The 23994-nt window shown below is 40.8% G+C and overlaps 1 protein-coding gene across 2 annotated transcripts in view; it reads left to right on the top strand.

Moving 5' to 3' along the window:
* Nucleotides 1–23994, top strand: part of Usp48 (ubiquitin specific peptidase 48) — a 67991-nt gene that overhangs the window by 26637 nt on the left and 17360 nt on the right. The window contains exons 9-20 of one of the 2 annotated variants that reach the window (XM_063235711.1): nt 2204–2383; nt 4985–5110; nt 5648–5797; nt 10252–10449; nt 11655–11769; nt 13179–13309; nt 16739–16810; nt 20766–20890; nt 21049–21171; nt 21432–21493; nt 21726–21836; nt 23630–23760. In XM_063235711.1, the coding sequence (XP_063091781.1) occupies nt 2204–2383; nt 4985–5110; nt 5648–5797; nt 10252–10449; nt 11655–11769; nt 13179–13309; nt 16739–16810; nt 20766–20890; nt 21049–21171; nt 21432–21493; nt 21726–21836; nt 23630–23760 (1524 nt within the window). Of the gene's footprint in view, nt 1–2203; nt 2384–4981; nt 5111–5647; nt 5798–10251; nt 10450–11654; nt 11770–13178; nt 13310–16738; nt 16811–20765; nt 20891–21048; nt 21172–21431; nt 21494–21725; nt 21837–23629; nt 23761–23994 lie in introns of both variants that reach the window. The other variant, XM_063235710.1, reaches the window with a different exon arrangement.

The raw sequence follows: 23994 nt of genomic DNA, 5'->3' as shown, positions 1-23994 counted from the left end.
TAAAAATGAAAAAAAAAAAAAAAAGAAAAAGAAAAAAAGTTACTGGCTGTCAAAGGCAGCCTCACCTATATAGTGAGTTCAGACACAGTCTGAACTGTATAATGAGACACTGTCTCCAAAAAAGCAAAATAAAACAAGCAAAATCATTTTAAGAAATGCAAATATGAAACCATTCTAAATTCTTAGTGTTTCCTCTGTCTTTTCCAGTTTTTTTTGTGTGTGCATTTCCCCGTCTCTACTGAAGCATAACATGAGAAAAGTGGCATAATCTTGGTTTATACAATCTAATAATGTGAACGTTTTATAAAATGATTTCTTAAAGGCTATGGAACTAGCTTACAGTATCATTTTACGCAGGCTGTGGCCTACACACCACACCTGTTTTTGTTTTTATTTGTCTCACAGGGGATTAAATTCAGGGCCTTTGCATTGGGCTGTGTCCCCACGTTTACTTGTGCTATCTTAATTTTTTTTTTTTTTGCCTTTTTTATGGGTGTCAGGACTAGAACTCAGGACCTTGCACTCACTAGGCAGGTGCTGTGTCACTGAGCTGTATTCCCAGCCCCTCCACTTTGACTTTTGTATTTTGAGAGAGCCATGATAAATTGCACAGGTTCAGCTCAAGGTTCTGACCTTGTTACTTCATCTTCTCAGAGTGCTGGGATTACAGGGCCACCACTCCTGATCTGTACACTAGTTTCAAAAGCAGGGTTATTTTTTAAAATGTATTTTATATAAAATAAAATCTCAAAATAAGATAGGTGGTAACAATATATTGCGCATTGTCTTCCAATCAGTTACTCAAAGACAGAACATCTACATTTAATGGTCTGAACAGTACTAACACAAACCTTTCTCCTCAGTGAGCTCAGAGAAATCAGTAGTGTAACTATCTTAACTTTTTTATATATATGGTTTCAGCCTCTGTGAGACAGTATGATGTTCACACGTGTGTGATTTATTCACTAATGAGTATGGTGTCAAGGTGTATCCATTTAACTATGAAATTCTTCAAGTTTACCCTTAATGGCTGAGTGGTATATCATTGTATAAAAATACCACATTTTTTATCCATTCCTCAATTGATGGGCATTTAGGGTGTTTCTAAGATCTAGCTGTTACAAACTGTGTTGCTGTAAACACAGGTGGGTATAATATCGCTGTAGTACGATGTTTTTAATTCTGAGAAGATAACCAAGAAGGGAAATAGCTGGATGAAATGGGATCTCCAATCCTAGAGTTTTCAGGAATCTCAACCCTGTTTAAAAGAGTTAGTTCCTTTTTCCCCACAGCTCTTCCCGCATTTGTTTGTTGATTTCTTAATAATAGCCATTCTTTCTGGGGTGAGGACCAAGCTCAGTGTTATAATTTGAAAGCAGTTTACTTGATGACTTATGTCCTGCTACTTTCCCTCTGGAGTGTCTACATTTTCATTTTACATTCTTCTACTTAGTTTGTATAAGTTGTAATTAAAACAACTTTTTGAGACAAGGTTTCACAGTGCAGTTCTGGCTGATCAAATTCACAGTGGTGCCCCTGTTCAGCAGCACCCTGCGTGCTGGGCTTACAGGCCTCAGCCACCTCACCTGACTGCATTTCCTGATTTTTTTTAGACAAGGTCTAGCAGTGCAGTTCAGGCTGGCTTTGAAGTCACTATGTAGTCCAGCCTAGCCTCAACTCGCAGGGATCCTCCTGCCTGCCTCAGCCTCTCAAGTGCTGGGATGATGCATGTGCCACCACATCTGGCATTGTAATTGGTCCTGTGACAGGACATGAATGGTTCGTTCTTGGTGAATATACGGCTCAAATAGTTTTCTCAGGCTGAGTTAGAGTCGGGTCAACACCAGTTGAGTACCCAGAATGCTGTTGTTGCCACACAGTTTAGTTGTAGAGGAGATGAGATTCAGTTATAACCTGCTTATGAGAACGTATCTCCAATATTTTGTGAAAATGAAAGGTTTTTTTTTGTCTTAGGCAACATGGTTTGAATTTTTTCAGGTGTGTAAAGAGTTGTGTTTGGAAAAACAATTTTTTAAAAAGACAGGAGATGTGGCTCAGAAGCAGAGCTCTTAGCTTGCATGCAGAAGGCCCTGGATTCAATCCCCAGCACCACAAAGAAAAGTAAATAAATAAATGTTAATTATTAGGATATAAGAGGTGTTGCTACCTAACATTTCCTTTCCATTTTCTCTGTCCTCTCAAGGTGGGTCCTATGTGTATGAGCTCAGTGCGGTCCTCATACACAGAGGCGTGAGTGCTTACTCCGGCCACTACATAGCCCACGTGAAAGATCCACAGTCCGGCGAGTGGTACAAGTTCAATGATGAAGACATCGAAAAGATGGAGGGGAAGAAATTACAACTAGGGATTGAGGAAGATCTAGGTAAAACCTTTAAGTTGTGAGTGCCCTTTTAAAATATAAATTTCTTAACCAGAAATAGTTGTGATACATTACTGTACTCCAGGTTTGCTCCAGGAAGTCAGTGATATGTGCATTTCTTAAGCACATAAAATCACTGCATAGTTTTTACGTTAAAATTTTTTGTTTCAGTTCCATCATGTCATGCTTTCAGGAAACTTTGAAGGTAAATGATCAGTTTTCAGTTAACAGGTCTGTGTTTCATGGGGAAGGGAAAAACATTGGCAAGAAACAAACAATGGTGAATAGTGGATTGTAGCTAACAATTTTGTTCACTTCTTTTTATGCAGAGTCTTACTATGTAGTTCAGGCTGGCCTTGATTTCACTGTTTAGGCTGGCCCTGAATTCTTGGCTATCCTTGTGCCTCAGCTGGCATTACAGGTGTGTGTCACCACACCCCACACCATTGCTTTGCTGTGGCTTCTTACTGAATTACAGTCTTGGCACAGCAGGTGTCGCCCAAGGCCTGTAGTCAGCCTTCAGACACTCAGGTCATGATATGCATTCTTGTAGGTGGGTTTTTGTGTGTGTGTGTGTGTGTGTGTGTGTGTGTGTGTGTGCTGGGGATTGAACTCATGATCTAATAAGTAGAGGCAGGCACTTATACCACTGAGCTAAATCCCCAGCCTCGCATTCTTGTAGTTTTGAGAAGTATTTCACTCTTAAAACTCACATTTATAATGGCAGGAGATTTAGCTCACTGGCACAAGCATGTGCTTGGCAAGCTCAAGGTCATGAGTTCAATCCCAAAAACAAAAAAAGAAAAAAAAAACAAAACCCAACATTTATAGGCTCCTGTTGATTGTCCTTCCAGTTAATACTCATTCTTCACATTTGTTCGTGCTTAAATGTGGCATTTTTCTTTTTCCATGACACAGGGTCTTACTGACCTTGAACTGGTTTTGCCCAGGCTGGCCTCACAGTGATCCTCCCTCCTTGATCATCCTGCTGAGAGCTGGGATTATAGGTGTGTGCCATCACACTTGGCACTGTGGCATTCTTCATCTATGCCTATGATCCTAGCACTTGGAGACTGAGGCAAGAAGATCATCACCAGTTTGAGGCCAGCCTGGGTTATATAGCAAGCTCAGGCACAGCTGGAACCAGTTAGTGAGACTATCTCAAAAAAAAAAAAAAAAAAAAAAACTTTCTTGAAATGTGCTGGAAAACACTCATCTTTCATGGACAGCTTGGTGACTTTTAAAGATTGTATATATTCATGTAACCATTAATCAGATTAAATCATGAAGCATATCTGTAACTCAAAGGCTTTTTACCCCCTTTCCAATCAAAATCTCCATTTCCCAGGTGCAACCTCTATTCTGGTTTCTGCCACCATAGACTGTCGCTGGACGTTTCCATAAATGGAATTATATACTGTTTATTCCTTGCACCTGGCTCCATATGCACCATGCTCTTTTTTGCAACTCATGCCTACTGTTGGTTCTTTTAGCAGTTTAAAAAAAAAAAAAAGTGTTAAGTGTATCCCACTGTATGAGCCAGTTATATTTTTAACTGAACACTGGAACAGAGTAACATGTTCTTCATTTTCAGTGGAAAGTAGTGTACGCTGGTGGCCCTGACGGTGGGGTCAGTGGGTCCATCTGTTGTCTTCATAGTAGTTCATGTGCCACTCTCACTATGAGTAAAGTGGAGATGTAAGTTTAAAGCATGAAGAAGTGTGACTTGGTTTTTCTGGTGGCACGGACAGATCCATCACTATTTCTGGTCTTTTTTTACTAACATTAATACAAAGTCGCCGCCACAGGACAGTCACACACATACAACTGGTGGTTAAGTCATCCATCAGGGAGACATGAATGAGCAACTCCACATAATGTAGCTTACAACAAAATTAAATATGGAAACTGCAGCATTACTCTTTTAAGAGTAGTGAAATTAAACTAAATATGTGTCACAAGCTGGGCAAGGTGGCCTATCATCACAAACCTCTAGAGGTTGAGGTTTGCTACAAGTTAAGGCAAGCCTGGGTTTCCTAGTGAGTTCAAGGCCAGCCTGAACCAAATAGTGAGGCTTTCTGTCCCCAAAAGGTGGGGCATGGTGGCACATGTCCGTAATCTCATGAGACCCTCTCTCAAGAAAATAAACTATCTGCACATTTCCTTGTATATACTCTTTACTTAAAACCACTAGTAAAACAAGTGGTTGTTTTTCAGCCTTCTTATTAAGAATAAAAATATTTCCAACGTTCTAATCTCATGTTCTTCTTAATTACTATGTTAGTCAGAAATCACTTTGTAAATTCAGGATTAATATTTACAAGTCAAATCAACAAGTGCAGATTTAAAGATGGGTCCAGGGATGTGGCTCAGCTGCACAGTGACTGCCCAGCAAGCACAAGGTCCTCAGTTTGATTCTGGAACCAGACATAAGGGAGTGCAGCAGGCAAGGGTGGCCAGCAATACACTGTAGTAACGGGGTCCATGTTAAAAGTACTTGGGCGGGTATTTTAGTTACTGTTTTTCTGTGCTCTACCCTCCCCCAAACTGAAGACATTGTGAGCATTGTAGTTAAACTGTGCTCTGATTTCTGTCCCCCAGCAGAACCCTCCAAGTCACAGACACGCAGGCCCAAGTGTGGGAAAGGGACTCACTGCTCAAGAAATGCATACATGTTGGTGTATAGACTGCAAAGCCAAGAGAAGTCCAACACGACCGTGGAAGTTCCAGGTATTACTTCTTTCGGGACATCAGACAGATGTTTTAGGATGGCATCATAGCAAGCAGCAGATTGCCTTCATTATGACAGGTTGATTCCACATAAGAAATGTGAATGGAAGTGGAATAGTAATCAGAGTTTCTTTAAAGTAATTAGCTTTAGAAATAAAGAAGCCTTTATTTCCGTTTCTGGAACTACTCCATGTCTTCCCTCAAAGAAATTCAAATGTGATTTTTAAAACTCACAAAGGTAATCACTATATTGGGTGTGATTTTGTTGAATTCACATAGCGAAGAGCTGCACTGACCCGAAGGAGGTCTTGGTCAGGCCCTAGCTTGCCTGTGTTCCGAGCCGTTGGAGGTGGTGCTTCTCAGCCTTTGGCCGGTTTGGGTCGCTGATGCCTTGAGCTAGATGTGGAACAGCCTAGGATTACTTCACAGGTTTTTTTTTGAATACCGTAGCAAGAAGGTGCCACCAGTGTCTTTGCCCACGTGCTATAAGATTGAGCTAGAGATAAATATTTTTCATTTTATTTTTTTTGCAAATAGCCTTTCTTCAAGAGCTGGTAGATCGAGACAATTCCAAATTTGAGGAGTGGTGTGTTGAAATGGCCGAGATGCGTAAACAAAGTGTGGACAAAGGGAAAGCAAAGCATGAAGAGGTTAAGGAGCTGTACCAAAGGTTACCTGCTGGAGCTGGTCTGTAAGATATTCTGGGACAGCACTGTTGCCATTAACTGCCTTGTTTGTTGTGTTCGCAAAAAATGTGTATGGACAAACTTTTCCTGCCCTTCCTTACAATCCACTAAAGGCAGTGTATACTCATGATAAAATCACTGTGTCATGCAGCAATAACTCGGTGTGTAACATTCCACATATTTATGATGATGTACTTTTCAAAATGGGACGCTGTTAATAAATTATGAGGCAGCCTAGGTTAGCACTCTGCATATATATGACTCTTAAAGATTTTTCTACTTTGTCAGTATCTGACTTGTTTCTAAGGACAAATCTGATTGGTTGACAATGGGAGCAACTTGCCTGGTGTTTGTGTTTGCATAGTACTAACAGACATACTTTTATAGGAGTATAATTTTGGTTCATGCAGATTAATTTGAGATGTAGTATCGTGTGTTTTGGTAAAAGTAGAAAAACTATAGCTCATTCCCAGTTCTTAGAATTATTCTACATTCTCCTGCTGTCTTTATTTAGGTTTATATAGTGTCTACAGAGAAGCAAAAACCAAGCAGTATTTTTTTTTAAGACTGATTGATCTGTGGTTACAAGACATTGTTTGTCATTTCATAGACATGAATTGCTCATATTTAAATCCTATTTACAATTCTAAACAAGTTCTAAATTGTCTAATTTAGAACTAAGTTAGATAATAAATACTCAAGCCTAATTGTACTTGTGGTTTTTGTCTGTTTGATATCTTAATGTTTTATTACAGGTAAAAGTGTAAACCAAAGATGACTATAAATTGCTAAATATGTAAGCATAGCTGTTAGAATTTCTTTTTTAAAAACTGAGGGTTTAGCCAAACTGGTAGACTGCATGATTATCATGCTTCAGGCACTGGATTCAATCCCCAGCACTGCAAATGCGATAATTGAATGAAGGAAAGAATTCTTCCAAATGTCGTCTTAATTGGATTCCGACCCTTTGTGTTACTCTAACTCTATTCAAGGGTCAGAATTTTCCTAAAAAATTACACTGCCCTTAATTTAATAGGAGATGATTTGGAATTAACCCACAAGTCTTATCTACATTCATATGCCTTTGTTTAGAGGAACTGGGGCTTAGGAATCTGGTCTCTGAACTGTTTATTACTATTGATACTGTGCATTGAACCCAGGTTTATCCCTCTGAGTTACATCTTACAGCGCTTTTGAAATATTTCCACTATAGTCTTGCTAGGTCGCACAGGGCTTAAATTTTCGATCCTCCTGCCTTAGCCTCCCAGAGTGCTGAGATTACAGGCACGTGCCACTAAGCCCAGCTCTACCTTCTGAATTTTACCCGGTTTCTTATTCTGCCCAAGAGAAAAGATATTGCATAGATCAGGATGAAATGCTGCTTTCAGGGCTGGTGGTGCAGAGAGCACTTGTTACCTTGCACCAAACCCTGAATTGGATCCCTAGTACACAATAAATGGAGAACAAACAAACCAAGTGCTGTTGGGAATAGCATGATCCAGTGATGCCGTTATGTGGCATATTAGCACTGTGCTTCAGGTTGTTTTCATTTACTGTGTTTTTATTAGAATATTTCTGATATTTACACTTTACTCAACCATAAACTTTATATTTTTCTTCTCTCTCTCTGCCTCTCTCTATCTCTGTCTCTATTTTTCTACCGGAAATGGAACCCATGACCCCATGCTAGCCAGGCAGGCACTGTGCCAACTAAGGTATATCCCTGGCCCTAACTTTTTTATGCCCTGAACTTACACCGTGGTAACCTATGTTGTCCAGTTGTAACATTTCAAAGCCAGTGACTATATTTTTGGGGAACAGTGTTTTGATAATGCATTTTCTAAGTCATATTTTGTGAGCCTGTATATCACTGGCCCATGAACCTATATAAAGAAGATCCACTTACCTTAAAAATCTTTTTTTCTTTTTCGTTTTTATCGGTACCGGGATCGAATTCATGACTGCCTGCTTGCAATGCAGGCGCTTATGCCGCTGAGCTAAATCCCCAGCCCCTACCTTAAAAATCTTAGTAACACAGGGAACAAGAATCTTTTTGGCCCTTAATACTTAAATTGAGACATGCTTCACTTGTCTCTCAATACTGTTTCACATATGTTAGTACCATCATTGCCCTGATTTAGTACCTGAATGTAGGCATAGGTAGTATAAGAATTTTGCTACAAATAGAGCCTTGTGCTCAGCCCTAGGCCAACCTTCCTTCCATGTATCTCCCACCAAATTATATGCTGGCAGTAAAACACAATCTTGGCCAGTGGCTGAGTTACTGTGCATGGCATCGGATAGAATTACGAACCTGGTCTCTGGTCTCTTTCCTCCTGACTATAAAATCATATATGATTTGTCTAGCCCTTGCATTTTACGTGGATTTCATAGCTTAATTTTGCTTCTATCGTTTCCTTTCATTTTTCTTTTACCTATATGAAAACCAAAATAAGAAATTTCACTTAGTAGTTTTCTGTAGTGCTCTAATCGGGCTGAAAAGCATTGTACTTAGTACCTGTGAGTCACAGTGCTGCTCCCTGGGTCAGGGTTACGGTCATCCTTGGGCTTTAGTTTCTGTAGCTCTCACTGGTGAGGAGTGCCTTAGCCACACTTGTTTTCCTACTTAGCTTTCCTTGGAAGCATGGGGTGGATAGTTTATTTTTTCAGTTAGCACCAGCTGGCATTGGCCTCTTACCCTTCCAAAGCCACTGGGTAAACAACTAGTGAATCACTCTTCAACATTGCTGTCCTGTTTTCTGACCTTTGAGAGTGTACAGATGATTCCAAGTTTTAATTCATATCACTGTACTTGGGAAAAGAAAAAATCTGCTAAGACTTTCATTTGTTCTCAGATAGGGACCATGTATCATAGTTTTCCAATTTGCAGTGTACTCTGGCCCTGACTGTTAAAGTTGAAAAGTGGCAAATAAAACCAGGAGATGTTCTGACTGTAATTAACCATACCGTGAAATATTGTAAGATGCCACCTTGTTTTCCATACTGCTTCTTAGGGTTTCCTCTTTTATATATGTATTAATGTATAATTAACTTTTCTGTATCTCTTTTCTTCCAAAAAGCTCAAAATGCTTCACATATCTTATCTTTTATACTCAACAACATCCCTGTGAGGTAGGTAGAAGGCAGGTATTATTATCTTCATTTTGCAGATAAAAAGACCTGAAGCATAGAGTTTTAAGTGACTTGCTCAAGTTCAGTTCTTGGTGGCAGAACTTGGGTTAGATGCTGGTCTCTTCTGGCAGCTCCGTAGAGCTTCCCAGTTGAGGGCTCCTGGATGTCCTTTGTAGCACAGACATGGGATGAGAGTTCCTAATTCTGTTTTGTAAAAATGGCAGCGATTTTCTTACAATGAAAATGGGATCTAGACATGTAACCCTCAGTGTAAACGGGTCCAGATGGTCTTTGCACTGAAGTGTCTGTCTCAGAACTCATCAGAAGTAGTGCATAATACAAATCCAAAAATTCAACCTCTGTATGTTTTCTTCTATGTTTTATGCTGGGACTCACTGGAGATCTTTGTAAGTAATCAAAGCTGTCCCTTTATCTTTAATTTTGGCTTGTAGAGAACTCTGAGATTCCCTCTTCCCAAATTCAAACCTGTTTTGAACTGTTTAGTTTTATATTAATTTTTGCAGCTTCAAAATAGGTAGTCATTCATTTCTAGTGTGTTTTATCTTGGAACTGTAAAATAGGTTACTTTCTTGACAGATAATAATGAGGTGACTAGGTCATGACTTGGAAGTGGGGAGGGGAGCCAATAATTAATGGACTTGGTTGCTGGGCATGGTGGCACACCTGTAAAGGAGGCTGAAGCAGGAGAGTCACTGAGAGCATAAGGCCAGGCTGAATGATGTAGTGAGCCTGGCTGGAAAAACAAAACAACCAACAACTAGTTAATTTGACACCATGATTACATTAGATAACGGAAACATTCACTGGTTAAAATGGGCAGAAATGATACGGCTTCAGCGGAGGAGGTTAAATGTACAAGTTTGTCTCATTTTAGTTTCTCACTGTAATTTTCAGAGGTGTATCACATGTTTGTGAAAAGAGCTAATGAGAATGACTTACGCCATCAACATACTAGGAGACGAGGTTGTGAGACTGCTGGGCCAGCGTGGAGGGTGCTTGTGTTTGGCAGACATGGTGCCCCAATTAAAGTTCTGTTCTGCTGTTAACCAAGACTCCGCTCCTGTGGACGGGTCTTGTAGAGGTGGTTAATAATAATAAGCACCAGCCGGTCCCGTAAAGCGCTTGCTACCGTGCACAGTCCTGGACTCTGGCTGTCTGTGATACTCATCAGACATCTTTGAACAATGATTCTTCTGATTCTGCTAAACTGTGGATAGAGTTTGCATTGTCTGAGGAAAATGACTGTCACTTGGTCCCAAAGCTGTAAAAATACATAGTGTCTCTTCACGCTTTCTTCCACAGAGCCCTACGAGTTTGTCTCACTTGAATGGCTGCAAAAGTGGTTGGATGAATCGACACCTACCAAGCCTATTGATAATCATGCTTGCCTGTGTTCCCATGACAAGCTTCATCCAGATAAAATCTCAATTATGAAGAGAATTTCTGAATATGCAGCGGACATTTTCTACAGTAGATACGGAGGGGGTCCAAGACTAACTGGTAATTTAAATGTTTACTTCTCTGAAAAAGAACAGTGCAGGCAGGGTGTGGTAACACACATCTGTAATCCCAGCATTCGCGAGACTTGAGGCAGGAAGGCCAGTCTAGGCTACATACTGAGTTCAAGACCAACCTGAACCGCATAGTGAAACCCTGTCTCCAAAAAGGATGTGTGTGGGGGAAACGATCTTAAAGTCTTCATCACATGATCTTCATAAGTGGGCCTCATAGAGATGTGATGTGAATCCCAGTGATTAGACCAGTGTTGCTATGCTTTGCATAAAAGGATTTGCTCAGCAGAGTAGAATGTAAACAAATTATGCTATTTGGGGAAAGTTGATTTGTTGACACACATACTTCCCTCCAGTATATGTGATGGGACTTTTTAAAAGAGAAACTTGGTTTGGTTTGCAGCCTTCAAAGCGAGCATTCAGACCTTTGTTGATTCCAGTTCTGATTCCTCCAGATTAATGGAGAATTCTTACAGTGTATAACTTGCAGATTGATACTTGCATTTTAAATAGAAGCTGCTGGATTTGGTATTCTATCTTGAATACATACAGCTGTATGCAACCAAAAAAAAAATCCATGGTCTATTTAGTCCTGACTATCTGTCTGTAAACATTTTTTTTTTTTTTTAAATGAATAACTAAGCACAGGTCACTCTTCCTCTGTAGAGGCACCTTATGGAGATTCCATGTTTCTGCCACCGTTATTTTAAGGTCTTCTGATCCTGCATAACTTATCTATTACAATTTTCACATAACTACATATTTCAACCCTTCTTAAATAGTTTTGCTCCCTAAATTTCTGTTCCAAAAAAAAATCACAGTAAATAATGCAATGTGAAGGTCTTTCACATAATCATATCTTTATGATTTTTATAGGTTCCATGCTTTGAAAGTTACCTCCACATGAAAATCTACGTTTATGGTTAGCAAATATTTTTGATTCTCCACCTGGTAATTATTTGATAACCACCTTATAAAAGTTTCATCTGAACTTGACAGTACATTGAGCTTTATGGCATTGTAGTACATTTTGACATTTTGTTTTTTGTGCAGCTAACAACATTGAATGTATATCATTTTGCTGTATCAACAATTTGTGACATTTGAGAATTTGTCTGGTTTTGAACATCCTCAAGTCCTTGGCTAGGATTAAGTCTTTGTGAATGAAGCGTATTTACTTTCTTTTCCCTTTAGTGAAAGCACTGTGTAAGGAGTGTGTAGTAGAACGTTGTCGTGTTTTGCGTCTGAAGAACCAACTAAATGAAGATTACAAAATGGTTAACAATCTGCTGAAAGCAACAGGAAAGGGGTATGTTGCCATCATACGTTGCTAATGATACAGTTAAAACTGTTAAGAGAAGTAGCTACTGTGCAGCCTGTCCTTACTGTAAACGTACTGGGGTTTTTAAGAAAAGTGATGGGTTAACATGGCAAAGCCACATCTGTAAAGTTACCTTGGGCCTGGGATATAGTGGGGCAGTACCTGCCTCCTGAGTTCGAGGCCGTATTTTGAGTCCCAATAAATAAAAAGGGTCACTCATACAGAGATTTTTTTCTTGTGACAAAAAGACTGAATCAGTCTTTTTATTAGTTTTTGTTCATTAGAGAGGAAGCAGCAGAATGTGGATCTGATGTGTGACTAGATTTAAGGTAGTGTGGGCCTGTCCTCTAGCATGAAGTTGTTTGATAAAGCATCATGGCCAGCCTGTGGATGCCCACTGAAGCTGACCAAAGTAGATGGAGCTCAGTGGAATGTCCTGCCTGGAAACATCCAGGGCATGCGGAATATACCGAACTCCATCCCACAGAGGACCTCCAAACTCAGAAATTGATGACATTTGCCGTATCTGGGTTTAATTTCCTTACTCTTCTTAATAAAGATAAACACAATTGGTTATTTTGGATGATTCCACAAAGAGCCTTCTAAGTTCAGCCCTAAACATGTTCATGGGTGCACGCTGTTTATCTGAGCATTGTTTTGCCAAGTTTAAGGCATGACTGTAACCCAGGTATGGTGCCACGTGCCATAACCCCAGAGTTCTGGGAGACTAAGATCCCAAGACTCATCTCGTGACAGCTTAGTGACTTAGCAAGATCCTGTCTCATTTTTTAAAATGGTGGTTGTAGCTCAGTGAGAAGGCTTTGTGTTCAACCCCAAGGGTGTGTGGTATGCTGTATATGATTATGGAATAGTAATCCAGTGAAAAAACACTGCCCGTTTGATGGGTGTTGCTGCTGTGAAAGAATGTAAGTGACAGCAGGAAACACAAGATGTTAGATTGGCTACAAAATACTAGATTCCTTCTAATGTCACAACCCAGCTGCTTATCTGTCACCCCACTGGTTACCAGGGATGATTTGGTCTGTGCGGCTGGCTTTGTGGCTATGGTGTTCGCTTTAGTGTACCCAAAAGGAACTTCCTCACCTGCCACTCCCATGTATGTATTTCTCTGTCAAAGTGAACAACCTTCCCTGAGAGATGGGAAGGGGACGAGAGTAGCTGCCCCTCCCCCACAAGGCCCCATAAACAGGCGCGCACAATGTTAGTCCCATACTGAGAGTAAAAATGGCTACAACCAGGAAGTGGATTTAAAAAAGTGTGTGCTCAGTAGGTGATTTTGAGTGTTTGCAGTTTGCCTTGTCTGGTCTTTCCAAGGACAGAAGGGAGAATGTGAGCAAAAATATTACTGTATGTTTTAACATTCCTCTCTTCCACAGCAATGACGGATTTTGGGTGGGAAAATCATCCTTGCGCAGCTGGCGCCAGCTGGCCCTTGAACAACTTGATGAGCAGGATGGAGATGCAGACCAGAGCAATGGGAAAATGAATGGCAGCACCTTCAACAAGGGTAAAATGCATGTGGGAAACTCACCATGAATATAAAGGTTTTTGTTTGTAGTAATTGGGTTTTGCACCTACCCATGTAATTATAAAGACAACTTTTATTATAGCAAAAGCTCTCAAATTACCTATAAAAGTAATTAAAAGATTTTTTAAAGCTATCGAATCCGGAAAGACCTTGCAGTGCCTACATGGAATTCCTACATGGAATTAGCCCTCATTCGCAGTCATTCCTTGGGCTCAAGCTCCATCTAGTTAATCACGTGCAACATCACTATTCATGCTGGTCCTGCTTCTGAGTTTTAAGGAAGGTAAATGTGCTGCACACTGCAGTGTGCAGTACGGTCAGGACGGTGACGCACACCGACAGGCTCCTTCTGCGTGCAGGTAGCATGTACTTTGCCCTTGCCCAGAAGGGACGGGGGTCTGTGGATAAACTTTTTCTCTTGTAAGTTCTTTGGCAGTACCTGGGTTGCCAGAAGCCCTGCTTTAGGATGAGATATTATGTTACTTATGCATTAACTGTTACATTTTTGGGGTTATAAGGGCTTTTAAGGCTTTGGAAGACACTGAAACATTTAAAAATACTTGCAGATGTAAGATGGAGAACAGGCAGTAGGGCTCAGAGCTAGGTGGCAGTGCAGGTGAAGCCCAGGCTCTGTCGCCAAGAACACCCTCAAACAAGGTCTGAAAGGCAGACAAGTGATGTGATTTGAGCAGCTTTACTAATTCAGAGGTTAGTTACCTTTGTGCAGCCATCCTGTGATCTCTAATTAGTAATTAGTAACCATGTGTTTCAGTAAACAGTAGGTATTCAGTAGGTATTCTTGGTTATTTTTATAGTTTTTTGTTTTGTTTCTGGTTTTTGGTGCTGGGGATTGAACTCAGGGCCCCATCCAGACCATGCAAATGGGTTTACCAGCCTTACTGGTGTTTACATGCAGATACCAACCAGTGACATTCTCTGCCCCTCTCTATGTCTCACTGTCTCCACCTACCCCTCTCCTTTTTTGAAACTGAGGCCTCACAAAGTTGCCTAGGCTGGGTTCAGACTCAAGACTCTCCTCCATCGTCCTCCCAGAGTAGTGGGGTAACAGGCCATACCCCACTCAATGCACCTTACCTTTTTGAAGTATCTCAGCGTTTTTATATGTCATATAATTAAATAGAATTAATCGGTTTTGACCTTCCCATGTCATCACCTACTATTTGAGAAAAGTATCTTATCAAGCCACTATTAATTTAAAGCTCCTTGAGCTGTGGTCTTCGTTTGGTCGTGAGAGTTGAACTGAGGACCTGTGCATGCCAAGAATCTGTCCTACCACTGAGCAATAATACCCTTAGCTTTCCATGCTGTTTTTATAATTCTTTCAAGTTTGTAGTTTTTCTTTAATGTCTTGTTTTGCTGTGTAATCTGTGAACTTAAACATTACTTTCCTGATTATCCTGTGTGTGATGTGAAAAACCCTACTGCAGTTTTAGTGGGACTGTATGACCTTCTGTGTTGAGTGTGTGTTTATTGCTGGTTCCACCTCTGTCGGTGTTTCCTCATTTTAAGTACAGTTGGATGCCATAATGGAGAATGCTTTGATGTTGGCTTGCCTTAACTATATTTTTCATGTTGCTTTCTGGGTAATATGCTTGTATCCTCCTTTGTTGGCCATTCAAAAGTTTAAAAGCTTTAAGCTGCAGAAATGTAACAATGCAGAAGTTGAAAGCCCTCCCAGGAGACATAATTACTGAATATGGCGCCTTTTTTTAATAAAGGATCCCATACAGGCACAGCTGTGTATCTGTCCCTGTCATCATGTTGTAGCTCTTTTTGTTTAGTGGCTATATTTTATTGTGTGGCGATCTTACACCAGTGTATATGGCACACAGCGAGTACCTATGGGTGTTCTTGTACCTACATGTTGCATATCTTTCAGATTGCTTCTGAGAGGTGTTTTTTTTTTTTTTTTAAATACTTTGGGGGTGGGTTTCCACTGTGTAGTTCCGACTGGCACTGCAGACCAGCCCTGCTTGTTTTGTAGCCCAGCTTTCCTCCAACTCCCAGTGATCCTCCTGCCTCGCACTTCCGAGTACTGGGATTATGTAGGTGTGGCCACCACACCCTTGTGAGTGAGTGAATCATTATGTACTAGTATGTTTGGTGCTTACTGATAAATCTCTTTTAGAGATCTCTTTGGGGCTTAAGTTCTGCATGCTTTGGGTCATGTACAGTTTATCAGTCATCAGTCTTAGTTACTCTATCCATGAAAGTTTTAAAAAAAAAAATATTAGCAGTCCTGAGACTTAGTCTTCCAAAACTGTTGAGGTTGATTTTCCTTGTATTAGTGTGTTGACACGCATAGTTGGCAGCTGGGTGTTTGCCCATATATATCTAGTTTTCTTCCTTTGGGGATTTGCGCATGCTAAGCACGAACTTTTACAGAGCCACGCCCCCAGCTGTAGTTGAGGGGGTTTTTTTGTTTTTTGTCTTTTTCCTTTTTATCTGTACGGGGGATCCAACTCACGACTGCCTGCTTACAAGGCAGGCGCTTATGCCGCTGAGCTAAATCCCCAACCCCTAGTTGAGTTCTTTTAGTGGTTAGTAAATGTTGTTTGCAAAATTAAGCACATTAAAAAGTGTTAGGGTACTTAACCTGGAAAAACCATGACTAACTGTCCTTATCTCCTAATAAAGATTTTGTTATTTGTATTCACAGTATACACAACTGCAAATGGCATTGACATTATATTAGAAATGTGGGAAAAGCAGAAAAAGGAAAAGAAATGTTAATGTGAATAGTTGAGTTCTTATGTACTGTGTTTCCCATTAAACTTTAAATCCCCATTTATGCCTTAGAGCTTCTATTCAGCCTTTCCAAAAGTACGTAGGTAAAAGTGACATAACATGAAGATGATTAATTCAGTTTATAGTGCAGTATTCTGAATACTTTGATTAGAATTAGTAGAAAGATATGTACAAGGGCACATTTTCTTGCATAACCTAAATTTTTAAAAAAGTTAAATGTCATAAGACTTTTCTGACCTTTTAAGGGAAAGATGTAATGCTATGCAGAACAGCATAGGAATCATTTGGATCTAATTTTCAGCCTAAAAGTTTTCTGTATTCAACGTTGTGCAGAATAGCTACATGCAGCAGTGCACCCTCTGAACCCAGCACTCTGAAGGGGGAGGCAGATTGATCTCAATTTTGAGGTCAACCTGAGCTACAGGACCATGTCTCTGAATGAATACCAAAAAACACTGGGCGTGGTGTAATGCTGGCACTAAGAAGGCTGAGACGGGAGGATCCTCCGGAATGCCACGCCTGGACAGCACAGCGAGAACTTGCGCAAGCAAAATCCCTACCAAAAGCAAAGAAATCTAGAGTAATATACCTGCTGAACTTTAAATGCAATACTTAGAGCAGTTATCTGTATTTCTTTAGATGAACCAAAGGAGGAAAGAAAAGAAGAAGAAGAAGAGTTAAATTTTAATGAAGATATTCTGTGCCCACATGGTAAGCGGGAATAATGAATCTGCTAGTTGTACAATGGCATATCATAAATCAGCATTTGTTCAGTGTTCCTCTTTTGTCGTAGGGACAGCTGTGGATGGGAATTTTGGGTTTTATGCCCTGTGCTTGTGTTTGCTGTTTTTACTCACTTACCCTACGTAGCTGTTAGTTTCAGCTACCTCCTTTTAGAGCACACCCACACCATCTCTTAGTATGCTAAAAAGTGATACCCTTACCATAATGTTTAGAGGAATTAGGAGAGGAAACTTGTGGCACTGATCTTTGAATTTAAATGGAAGAATGTCAGTGTTTTCCTCCTAACTCTGTGTCTTTGTTTCGTTTGAGCACGTTAGGCCTTTTTGGTCTGTCTTTGAGACAGGCTCTCACTGTGTAGTTCAGGCTAGCTTTGAACTTAGTACATAGCCCAAGCTGGCCTTCATTGTCCTGCTTTACCCTCCTGAGCACTGAGATTAAAGGCATGTGCCACCACGCCTGGCGTAATTATATTTTTTAATATCAAATGTATGTATTTCCAAAGCCCTATGGCTACTTAATTTAGGCACTTGGTTTTGTTCTTTTTGTACTGGGAATCTAACTCGTAATCTCAGCCTTGCCAGGCAAGAGCTTAGGCACTGAGCTCAATCCCCAGCCCCAAGCATACATTTTTTAGAATTCCCTTTTGGTTGCCCTGTGACCCAGTGAACTAAAATTTTGTGTTAGAGGGCCTGTTTATACAGTACCTGAACTCATTGCTAATTAGGTGTTTATTTTATTCTTCCTGGGGGTAGTGGGGATTGAACTGGGACCTTGTGCATGCCGGATAAGTGTTCTACCACTGAGCTGCATCTCTAGCCTTAGATTGCTGTTTTTACCAGAAGATTTCTTGGAGTATTACATTTGGTAAACTAAACCTACCACACCTAGCATTTTCTGTTTTGTTTTACCTTTTTTTGGTCCTGAGAATCAAACTCAGGACCTTATACTTGCCAGGCAGGTGCGTTGCCACTGACCTAGATCTCCAGCCCCTCCCACAAGTAGTTTTACGTTTGATTTGAAGATGCTGTTTACATTATGAATGTAAATTGCTTTTCTTTTCTAATGTATAAAATGTTATTTATTGTTGGTAACAGTTCTAATGATTGTAAACTCATATAAGTAAAAATTTAATCATGAAGTTTATCCGTAATTTTCAGATTTATTACATTCTGGTAGTTAGAAACATGGCTAAAGCTCACTGCTAGACTGTTAGACTACCAAAAAATAGTTACTGGAGATAGTTGCCATTAGTGCTTGCCTGTAATAATCGCAGCACTTGAGAGACTGAGGAAGGAGGGTCACAAGTTCAAGGCCACCCTGGGCTGCAGCATTGAATTTAAAGTTAGCTTGATCGGGCTGGGGATTTAGCTCAGCAGCATAAGCGCCTGCCTTGCAAGCAGGCAGTCATGAGTTCGATCCCTGGTACCGATTAAAAAAAAATAAATAAAGTTAGCTTGATCAACAAAGGAATACACTCTATCAAAAGAGAGAGATAAAACAGAAAAAATGAGTTACCAGAATACTTGAATTAATTTCTTTCTTTCTTTTAATTTTTATTTTTGAGACAAGGTCTTACTATGCAGTTTAGGCTAACTTTGAGCTCACTTTGTAGACCAGATTGGTCTATAACTTAGTGATCCTTGTTCTTTAATCTCCTGAGTACTGGGATTACAGACATGAGCTACCACGCCCAGCTTACATATATTGCAAGGTTTTTTCCTTTTTGTGTGTGTGTGGGGGGGGGAGTACTGAGAATGGAATTCAGGGCCTTGTGCATGCTAGGCAGGCACTTCCCCACTGAGCTACATCCCCAGCCCTTGCCTTTTTTTTTTTTTTAACCGTGTGAATAAAGTACACCCAACTGCTAGCCAGTATGAGAAACCCACATGAGGGAGGCAGTGTGTGGGTCGTGCCTGTGAAGTTCTCTGCAGGTGGCTGGATGCGGTGCTGGGTGGCTGTATACTCAGCTGTGCTAGGCAAGTGCTGTCCCACCAAAGCACACCCATAGCCCCTCTGCTGATTTATATATTAAAGTTTATAATTTATATATTTATATATTAATATTACATAAAAGTATTAGTCCCTTCATTTTCTCCACTGGGATTGTATCATACAACCGTAAGGAAACAATCTTTTTTACTAGTTTTGCAACACCGGGGTCTGAATCCAGGGCTTTTATACTGAGCTATCTATTCAGCTCTTTTTAGCTCTTTTTCATCTCAAGGTGGAACCACGTAAGTTGAGCAGGCCGCCCTAGAACTAGAGATCTTTGTGTATCATCGCCTCTGCACCTGTGCTGCTAGGGATTAAAGGCAGGTCCTTGACTGTGCTAGGAGAGTGCTCAGTCCGTAAGCTGAAGCCCAGCCCACTGCCTTCAGAAAAATGTAAAAAGGTAAATACGGTAAACATTATACAGTAGCTGGCTTGGAGTTCGAGCTCAGTCAGGTGAACATCTACCTCTGGCTATACAGTATTTCACCACAAGGGTGTACTCACTGGGGTAAGAGTCCAATTAAATTTCTCCCCTTTTTAATGTCTTATTTGTGTCTGAGAATAGGCTTATTAGAGTAAATGTTCATGGCCTCCGAGGAAATTTAAATGAACAGCTTTAGAACGAAAGTAGAGTCCTCTCGTGACCTAAATTTCTTTGGTGATCAGTATATTAAGGTGAAAGTAATCTTGAGTTTGCTCAAACGGTAGTATCAGATGAAGGCGGAAAGTTCAGAAGCTTCCCTTTGTTTTTGAGACACTAATAGACATGATGGGGAATAGCTGAAACACACTGAAGTTGTATGCCAGGTTTGTTTCTTACTTTCTGTGGTGATCCTGGTATATTCATCATTCTGATTCTCAGGTTAGTATGTGCAGTACAGCACATTGTACATAAGTAAAGAGTAACACTAGCCAGGTGTGGTGGTGCTTACCAGTGTTCCCAGCACTGGAGTACTTTGGAAAGTTGGAGGCCAGCCTGGGTGACCCAGTGAGTGCAAGGCCAGCCAGGAGCAGGATCCTGTATTAAAACACACACAGTGTTTAACCAAAAAAAAAAAAAAAAAAAAAAAAAAAAAAAAAAAAGCCAAATTTAGGTTCCTGTGATCTAGGCACGCCTGAGATCTCTGAAGAGGCAAGGTGGCCATGAGTAGTGGTAGTTTTTAGATTGATTGGTAGATGCACTGTCACTTTACATTGAATTAATAGTTACAGAGAATAAACTTGTGAGATCTATACAACCTTGGAAATAATGTTTTAGTGTACGATGTTTTCATGAACATTAAAATGCTAGTCAGTAAAGTCAATGGAGAATTTTGACCTTTGAGTGTGGAGGTGGATGAAATCCTGGGACTCCGGCCACAGCCCAACATCCCAGGAACCCTGGAAGCCCCTATGTACTGTTGCTTTACTGGCAGGAAGGACTGAAAATTGTATGGCTCTAGTAGCATTTGGTTTTATCTTCTGTTTTTTTTTTTTTTCCCCCAACCCTAGAGTTAGATTATTTCAGATTGAGATTGATAGCTTTCTTCTCTGGATTAAAACAAATTAAATGTTTAGAGGATCTATTTTCTTTGTGTGTGCTCAAAACATACATGAGTGATCAGGAGCAACCCATAGGGATTATTGGAAATACGGAGAAGAAAAGCATACTCCAGACGTTTTCATAAATTTAAGAAGCAGGAAAAAAAAAATTTAAGAAGCAGTGGTGTTTGGTTTCTTTTTTTTTCTTTTTTGGAGGGTGGTGGGGTAGCATGAATTGAACTCAAGACCTTGAGCCTGCCAGGCAGGCTCTGCTGCTGAGCTATATCACCGCCCAGCAGTGGTATTTAGGAAAGAGATTTGGGGAGATACTTTAAGTTTATGAAATAAGAGCTAGGTACAGTCTTTCCCCATCCCTGTTACTCATACATCTGATTCTTCTTAAACCCAGGGGAGTTGTGCATCTCTGAGAATGAGCGAAGGCTGGTTTCTAAGGAGGCGTGGAGCAAACTGCAGCAGTACTTCCCAAAGGCTCCCGAGTTTCCAAGCTACCGAGAGTGCTGTTCGCAGTGCAAGGTGCGGAACTCTGTGCAGCATCCATGAGATGGCACGCCACCTCCCTGGGGTGACTTGCCGGGCCATTAGCAGCACTGTGCTCTTCTTGATGGGCGTGTGGGGAGGAGGTGAGCCTGTACTGTCAGCAGGAGACAGCTGATTGCTTCATTTTCTCTCAGATTTTAGAAAGAGAAGGGGAAGAAAACGAAGCCTTACATAAGATGATCGCGAATGAGCAAAAGAGTTCTCTTACAAATCTGTTCCAGGACAAAAACAGACCGTGTCTCAGTAACTGGCCGGAGGTATAACGATTCCCACAAAGGGGAGAATTCCTGCACTTCTTAAATCACCTTGCCAAATTCCTGATAAGTTTTCCAGATTAGCTGAGAGCATCTTTCGTATTAGATAACCTAGATGGGGATTTTCTCCAGCTGTCTGCTTCCTGGTAGCATGCTGTGTTTCCTGGTTAAATAGTTGAGTCAAGAAGACCTCATTTGTGTCATGGAGAGTGTATGTTAAGAACGGAGAGGATTCATGTTCCTTTTTGTGACTTTTCTTCCAGGATACTGATGTCCTCTATATCGTGTCACAGTTCTTTGTAGAAGAATGGCGGAAATTTGTTAGGTAGAAACCAGAAATTTCTTATTTTGGGGGGGGGTAGCATTTGTCTAAGAATTCATGGGTTTTATTTGGGGTTCTCTCGTCTTAACCAAGGTGCACTAAAAACTTCTGTCAAGCCAAACAAATAAAATCATCTAGTCCCTAATCTCCCTTATGCATATCTAATTTTTTAGTAATAAAGGAAATGTTCCTTCTGCATACTGAGGTATATGTACTTCTTGTCTCACTTGCACAGAAAGCCTACAAGATGTAGTCCCGTGTCATCGGTTGGAAATAGCGCCCTTCTGTGTCCCCATGGGGGACTTATGTTTACATTTGCTTCCATGACCAAAGAAGATTCTAAACTGTGAGTTTTTTCTCTTGTGACTTTCTCTGTTTCTAGTGATTATACACTCAGGCAAGCCCTCCCCCCGCCCGCCCCACAATGAGAATGCAGCTGTTCGCCGGCTCAGGTGCGTTTTGCTTTCGTGCTGTGCCACACGAGCCCTGTGACAGACCGTGACAGACTGCTCCTCCAGACAAGGCAGGAGGCTGGGTTTCCTTAATGCTCATTCCTTGTCATTCCCATCAACCAGACTGCCCCTTCTCCTGTAGCCAGCATTAAAAGGCAAACCTTTTTTTAGAATCACATGATCAACATAGTCTTCATTAAAGTTGTTTATTTTTCTGCAACTGCCAAGACTTAGAAAATAAAGAACGTAGGAGAGCTGCTGAATTGGTCACCTGAAATCCTTTTTTGTTTGTTTTTTATTTCTTTGAGGCAGTCTCAGTGTGTCCTTCAGGCTGGCTTAGAAATCACAATGTGTATCTTTGGCTGGCCTCAAACTCAAAGCAGTGCTCCTGCCTCAGCCTCCCAAATGCTGGGATTACACGTGTTCATCACCACACATGGCCTCACCTGAAATTCTAGTGACTTAAAGTTTCATTCCAACCCTCAAGTCCTTCCGAAAAGACTCATCTGTGAACCTTGCCCTTGATGCTGCCGTTTTGTAAAATAATTCTAAGACAGCTTTGTAAGAGGAAGTTTTATGCCTCCAACATTGCTAGAAAGCCAAGAAGAAAACATTGGAGTATAAAATCAGCAGGCTGGGTGGCGGAGTAGTGGCTCAGGGTAAATCACATGGCCTAGAGTGTGTCAAGCCCTGGGTTTGGCCCCCAGTTTTTAAAAGGAATAATGCCGGGCGTGGTGGCTCATGCCTGTACTCCCAGCACTCAGGAGGCTGAGGCAGGAGGATCGTTGAGAGTTCAAGACCAGCCTGGGCTACAAAGTGAACTCAAGGCCAGCCTGAACTGCACAGTGAGACCCTGTCTCAAAAAGACAAAAAATAAGAATAAATAAATAAAATAAAAGGAATAATAAATTCTCTTTGGACACAACTAAGTGGAGGTTTATTATTCATCTTCAAAAACAAAAGTGCGTAGCACGCCTGTAATCCTCACACTCAGGAGACTGAGGCAGGGGATTACTGTGAGTTCCTGGCCAGCCTGGGTTCCATTTTGAGCCGAAGACCAACCTGAACTACATAGCAAGACCTTGTTTCAAATTTAAAAAAAAAAAAAAGAAATTCAAGAATTAAGAACATAAAGTTTCTTCTAGATTCCCGCCCCCCCCCAGCTCTTCCCATCACTCCCTTCTTTATTTTATTGTTGTAAATGGTCCTACATTTAGGGAAATGCCACTAATAAGTAAATGTGTGCCTACCAGTTTTTTGAAAGGTTAAAGAATTCAAATGTAATTGAAGGGTCCTAAATACTTTATCCTTTCATCCATTCCTGTCTTTTGCTTCCTGTTTGTTTCGAATTAAGCACTGTCCTGAAAATGACTTACAAGTCTCACGATGTAGCCTTTTAAAAAGAAACAAATAATGCTGTCTGTTTTTTATCACCTAACTTAGTTTACTCCTCTTATGTTTTTGTGTTTAACCATGTTGGTTTATGTAACGTCCTCATTTATTTTACCCGCTGCTGTATCACTCTGTATGAAGAACTAGTCCTTGTTGATGCCAGCATATCTTTGCTCTCCGATGTCTTTTGGGTAAATACTGGCAGCGAGGGCTTGGGGTTGGGAGGCTGGTGCATTGCGTCAGTGCTGTTAATCGCCGTGTGTCTTAAGGCACGTTGTGCTGTTTTCTTGCACAGTATAGCTCTGATATGGCCCAGCGAGTGGCAGATGATACAAAAGCTGTTTGTTGTGGATCATATAATTAAAATCACAAGAATCGAAGTGGGAGATGTAAACGCTTCCGAAACGCAGTATATCTTGGAGCCTAGTAAGTTTTAATATTTCATCTGGTTTCTAAAGTTAAATGTTGATGTTCAAGATGGGGAGACAAAGGAGATGTGAATATCATGTCCTCTGCTTGAAATCATACAAGGCTGGGGTTCAGGTAGTAGAGCCCTGGCCTGCTGTTAGGCTCTGGGTTCAATCCCTAGGGCTGAAAAACGGAGCCTGTTGCGGCAGCCCAGGCTCGCTAGGCAGAAACTGCCATAAAAGCTCTCACTGT

The sequence above is a fragment of the Cavia porcellus genome, unplaced genomic scaffold, assembly GCF_034190915.1.
Source record: "Cavia porcellus strain 051 isolate PalLab524CR breed Dunkin Hartley unplaced genomic scaffold, mCavPor4.1 scaffold_25, whole genome shotgun sequence".
In the NCBI taxonomy this organism is placed as follows: domain Eukaryota; kingdom Metazoa; phylum Chordata; class Mammalia; order Rodentia; family Caviidae; genus Cavia; species Cavia porcellus.
Note: the sequence above shows the minus strand (reverse complement) of the source record. Positions and strands in the feature narration are given on the sequence as shown.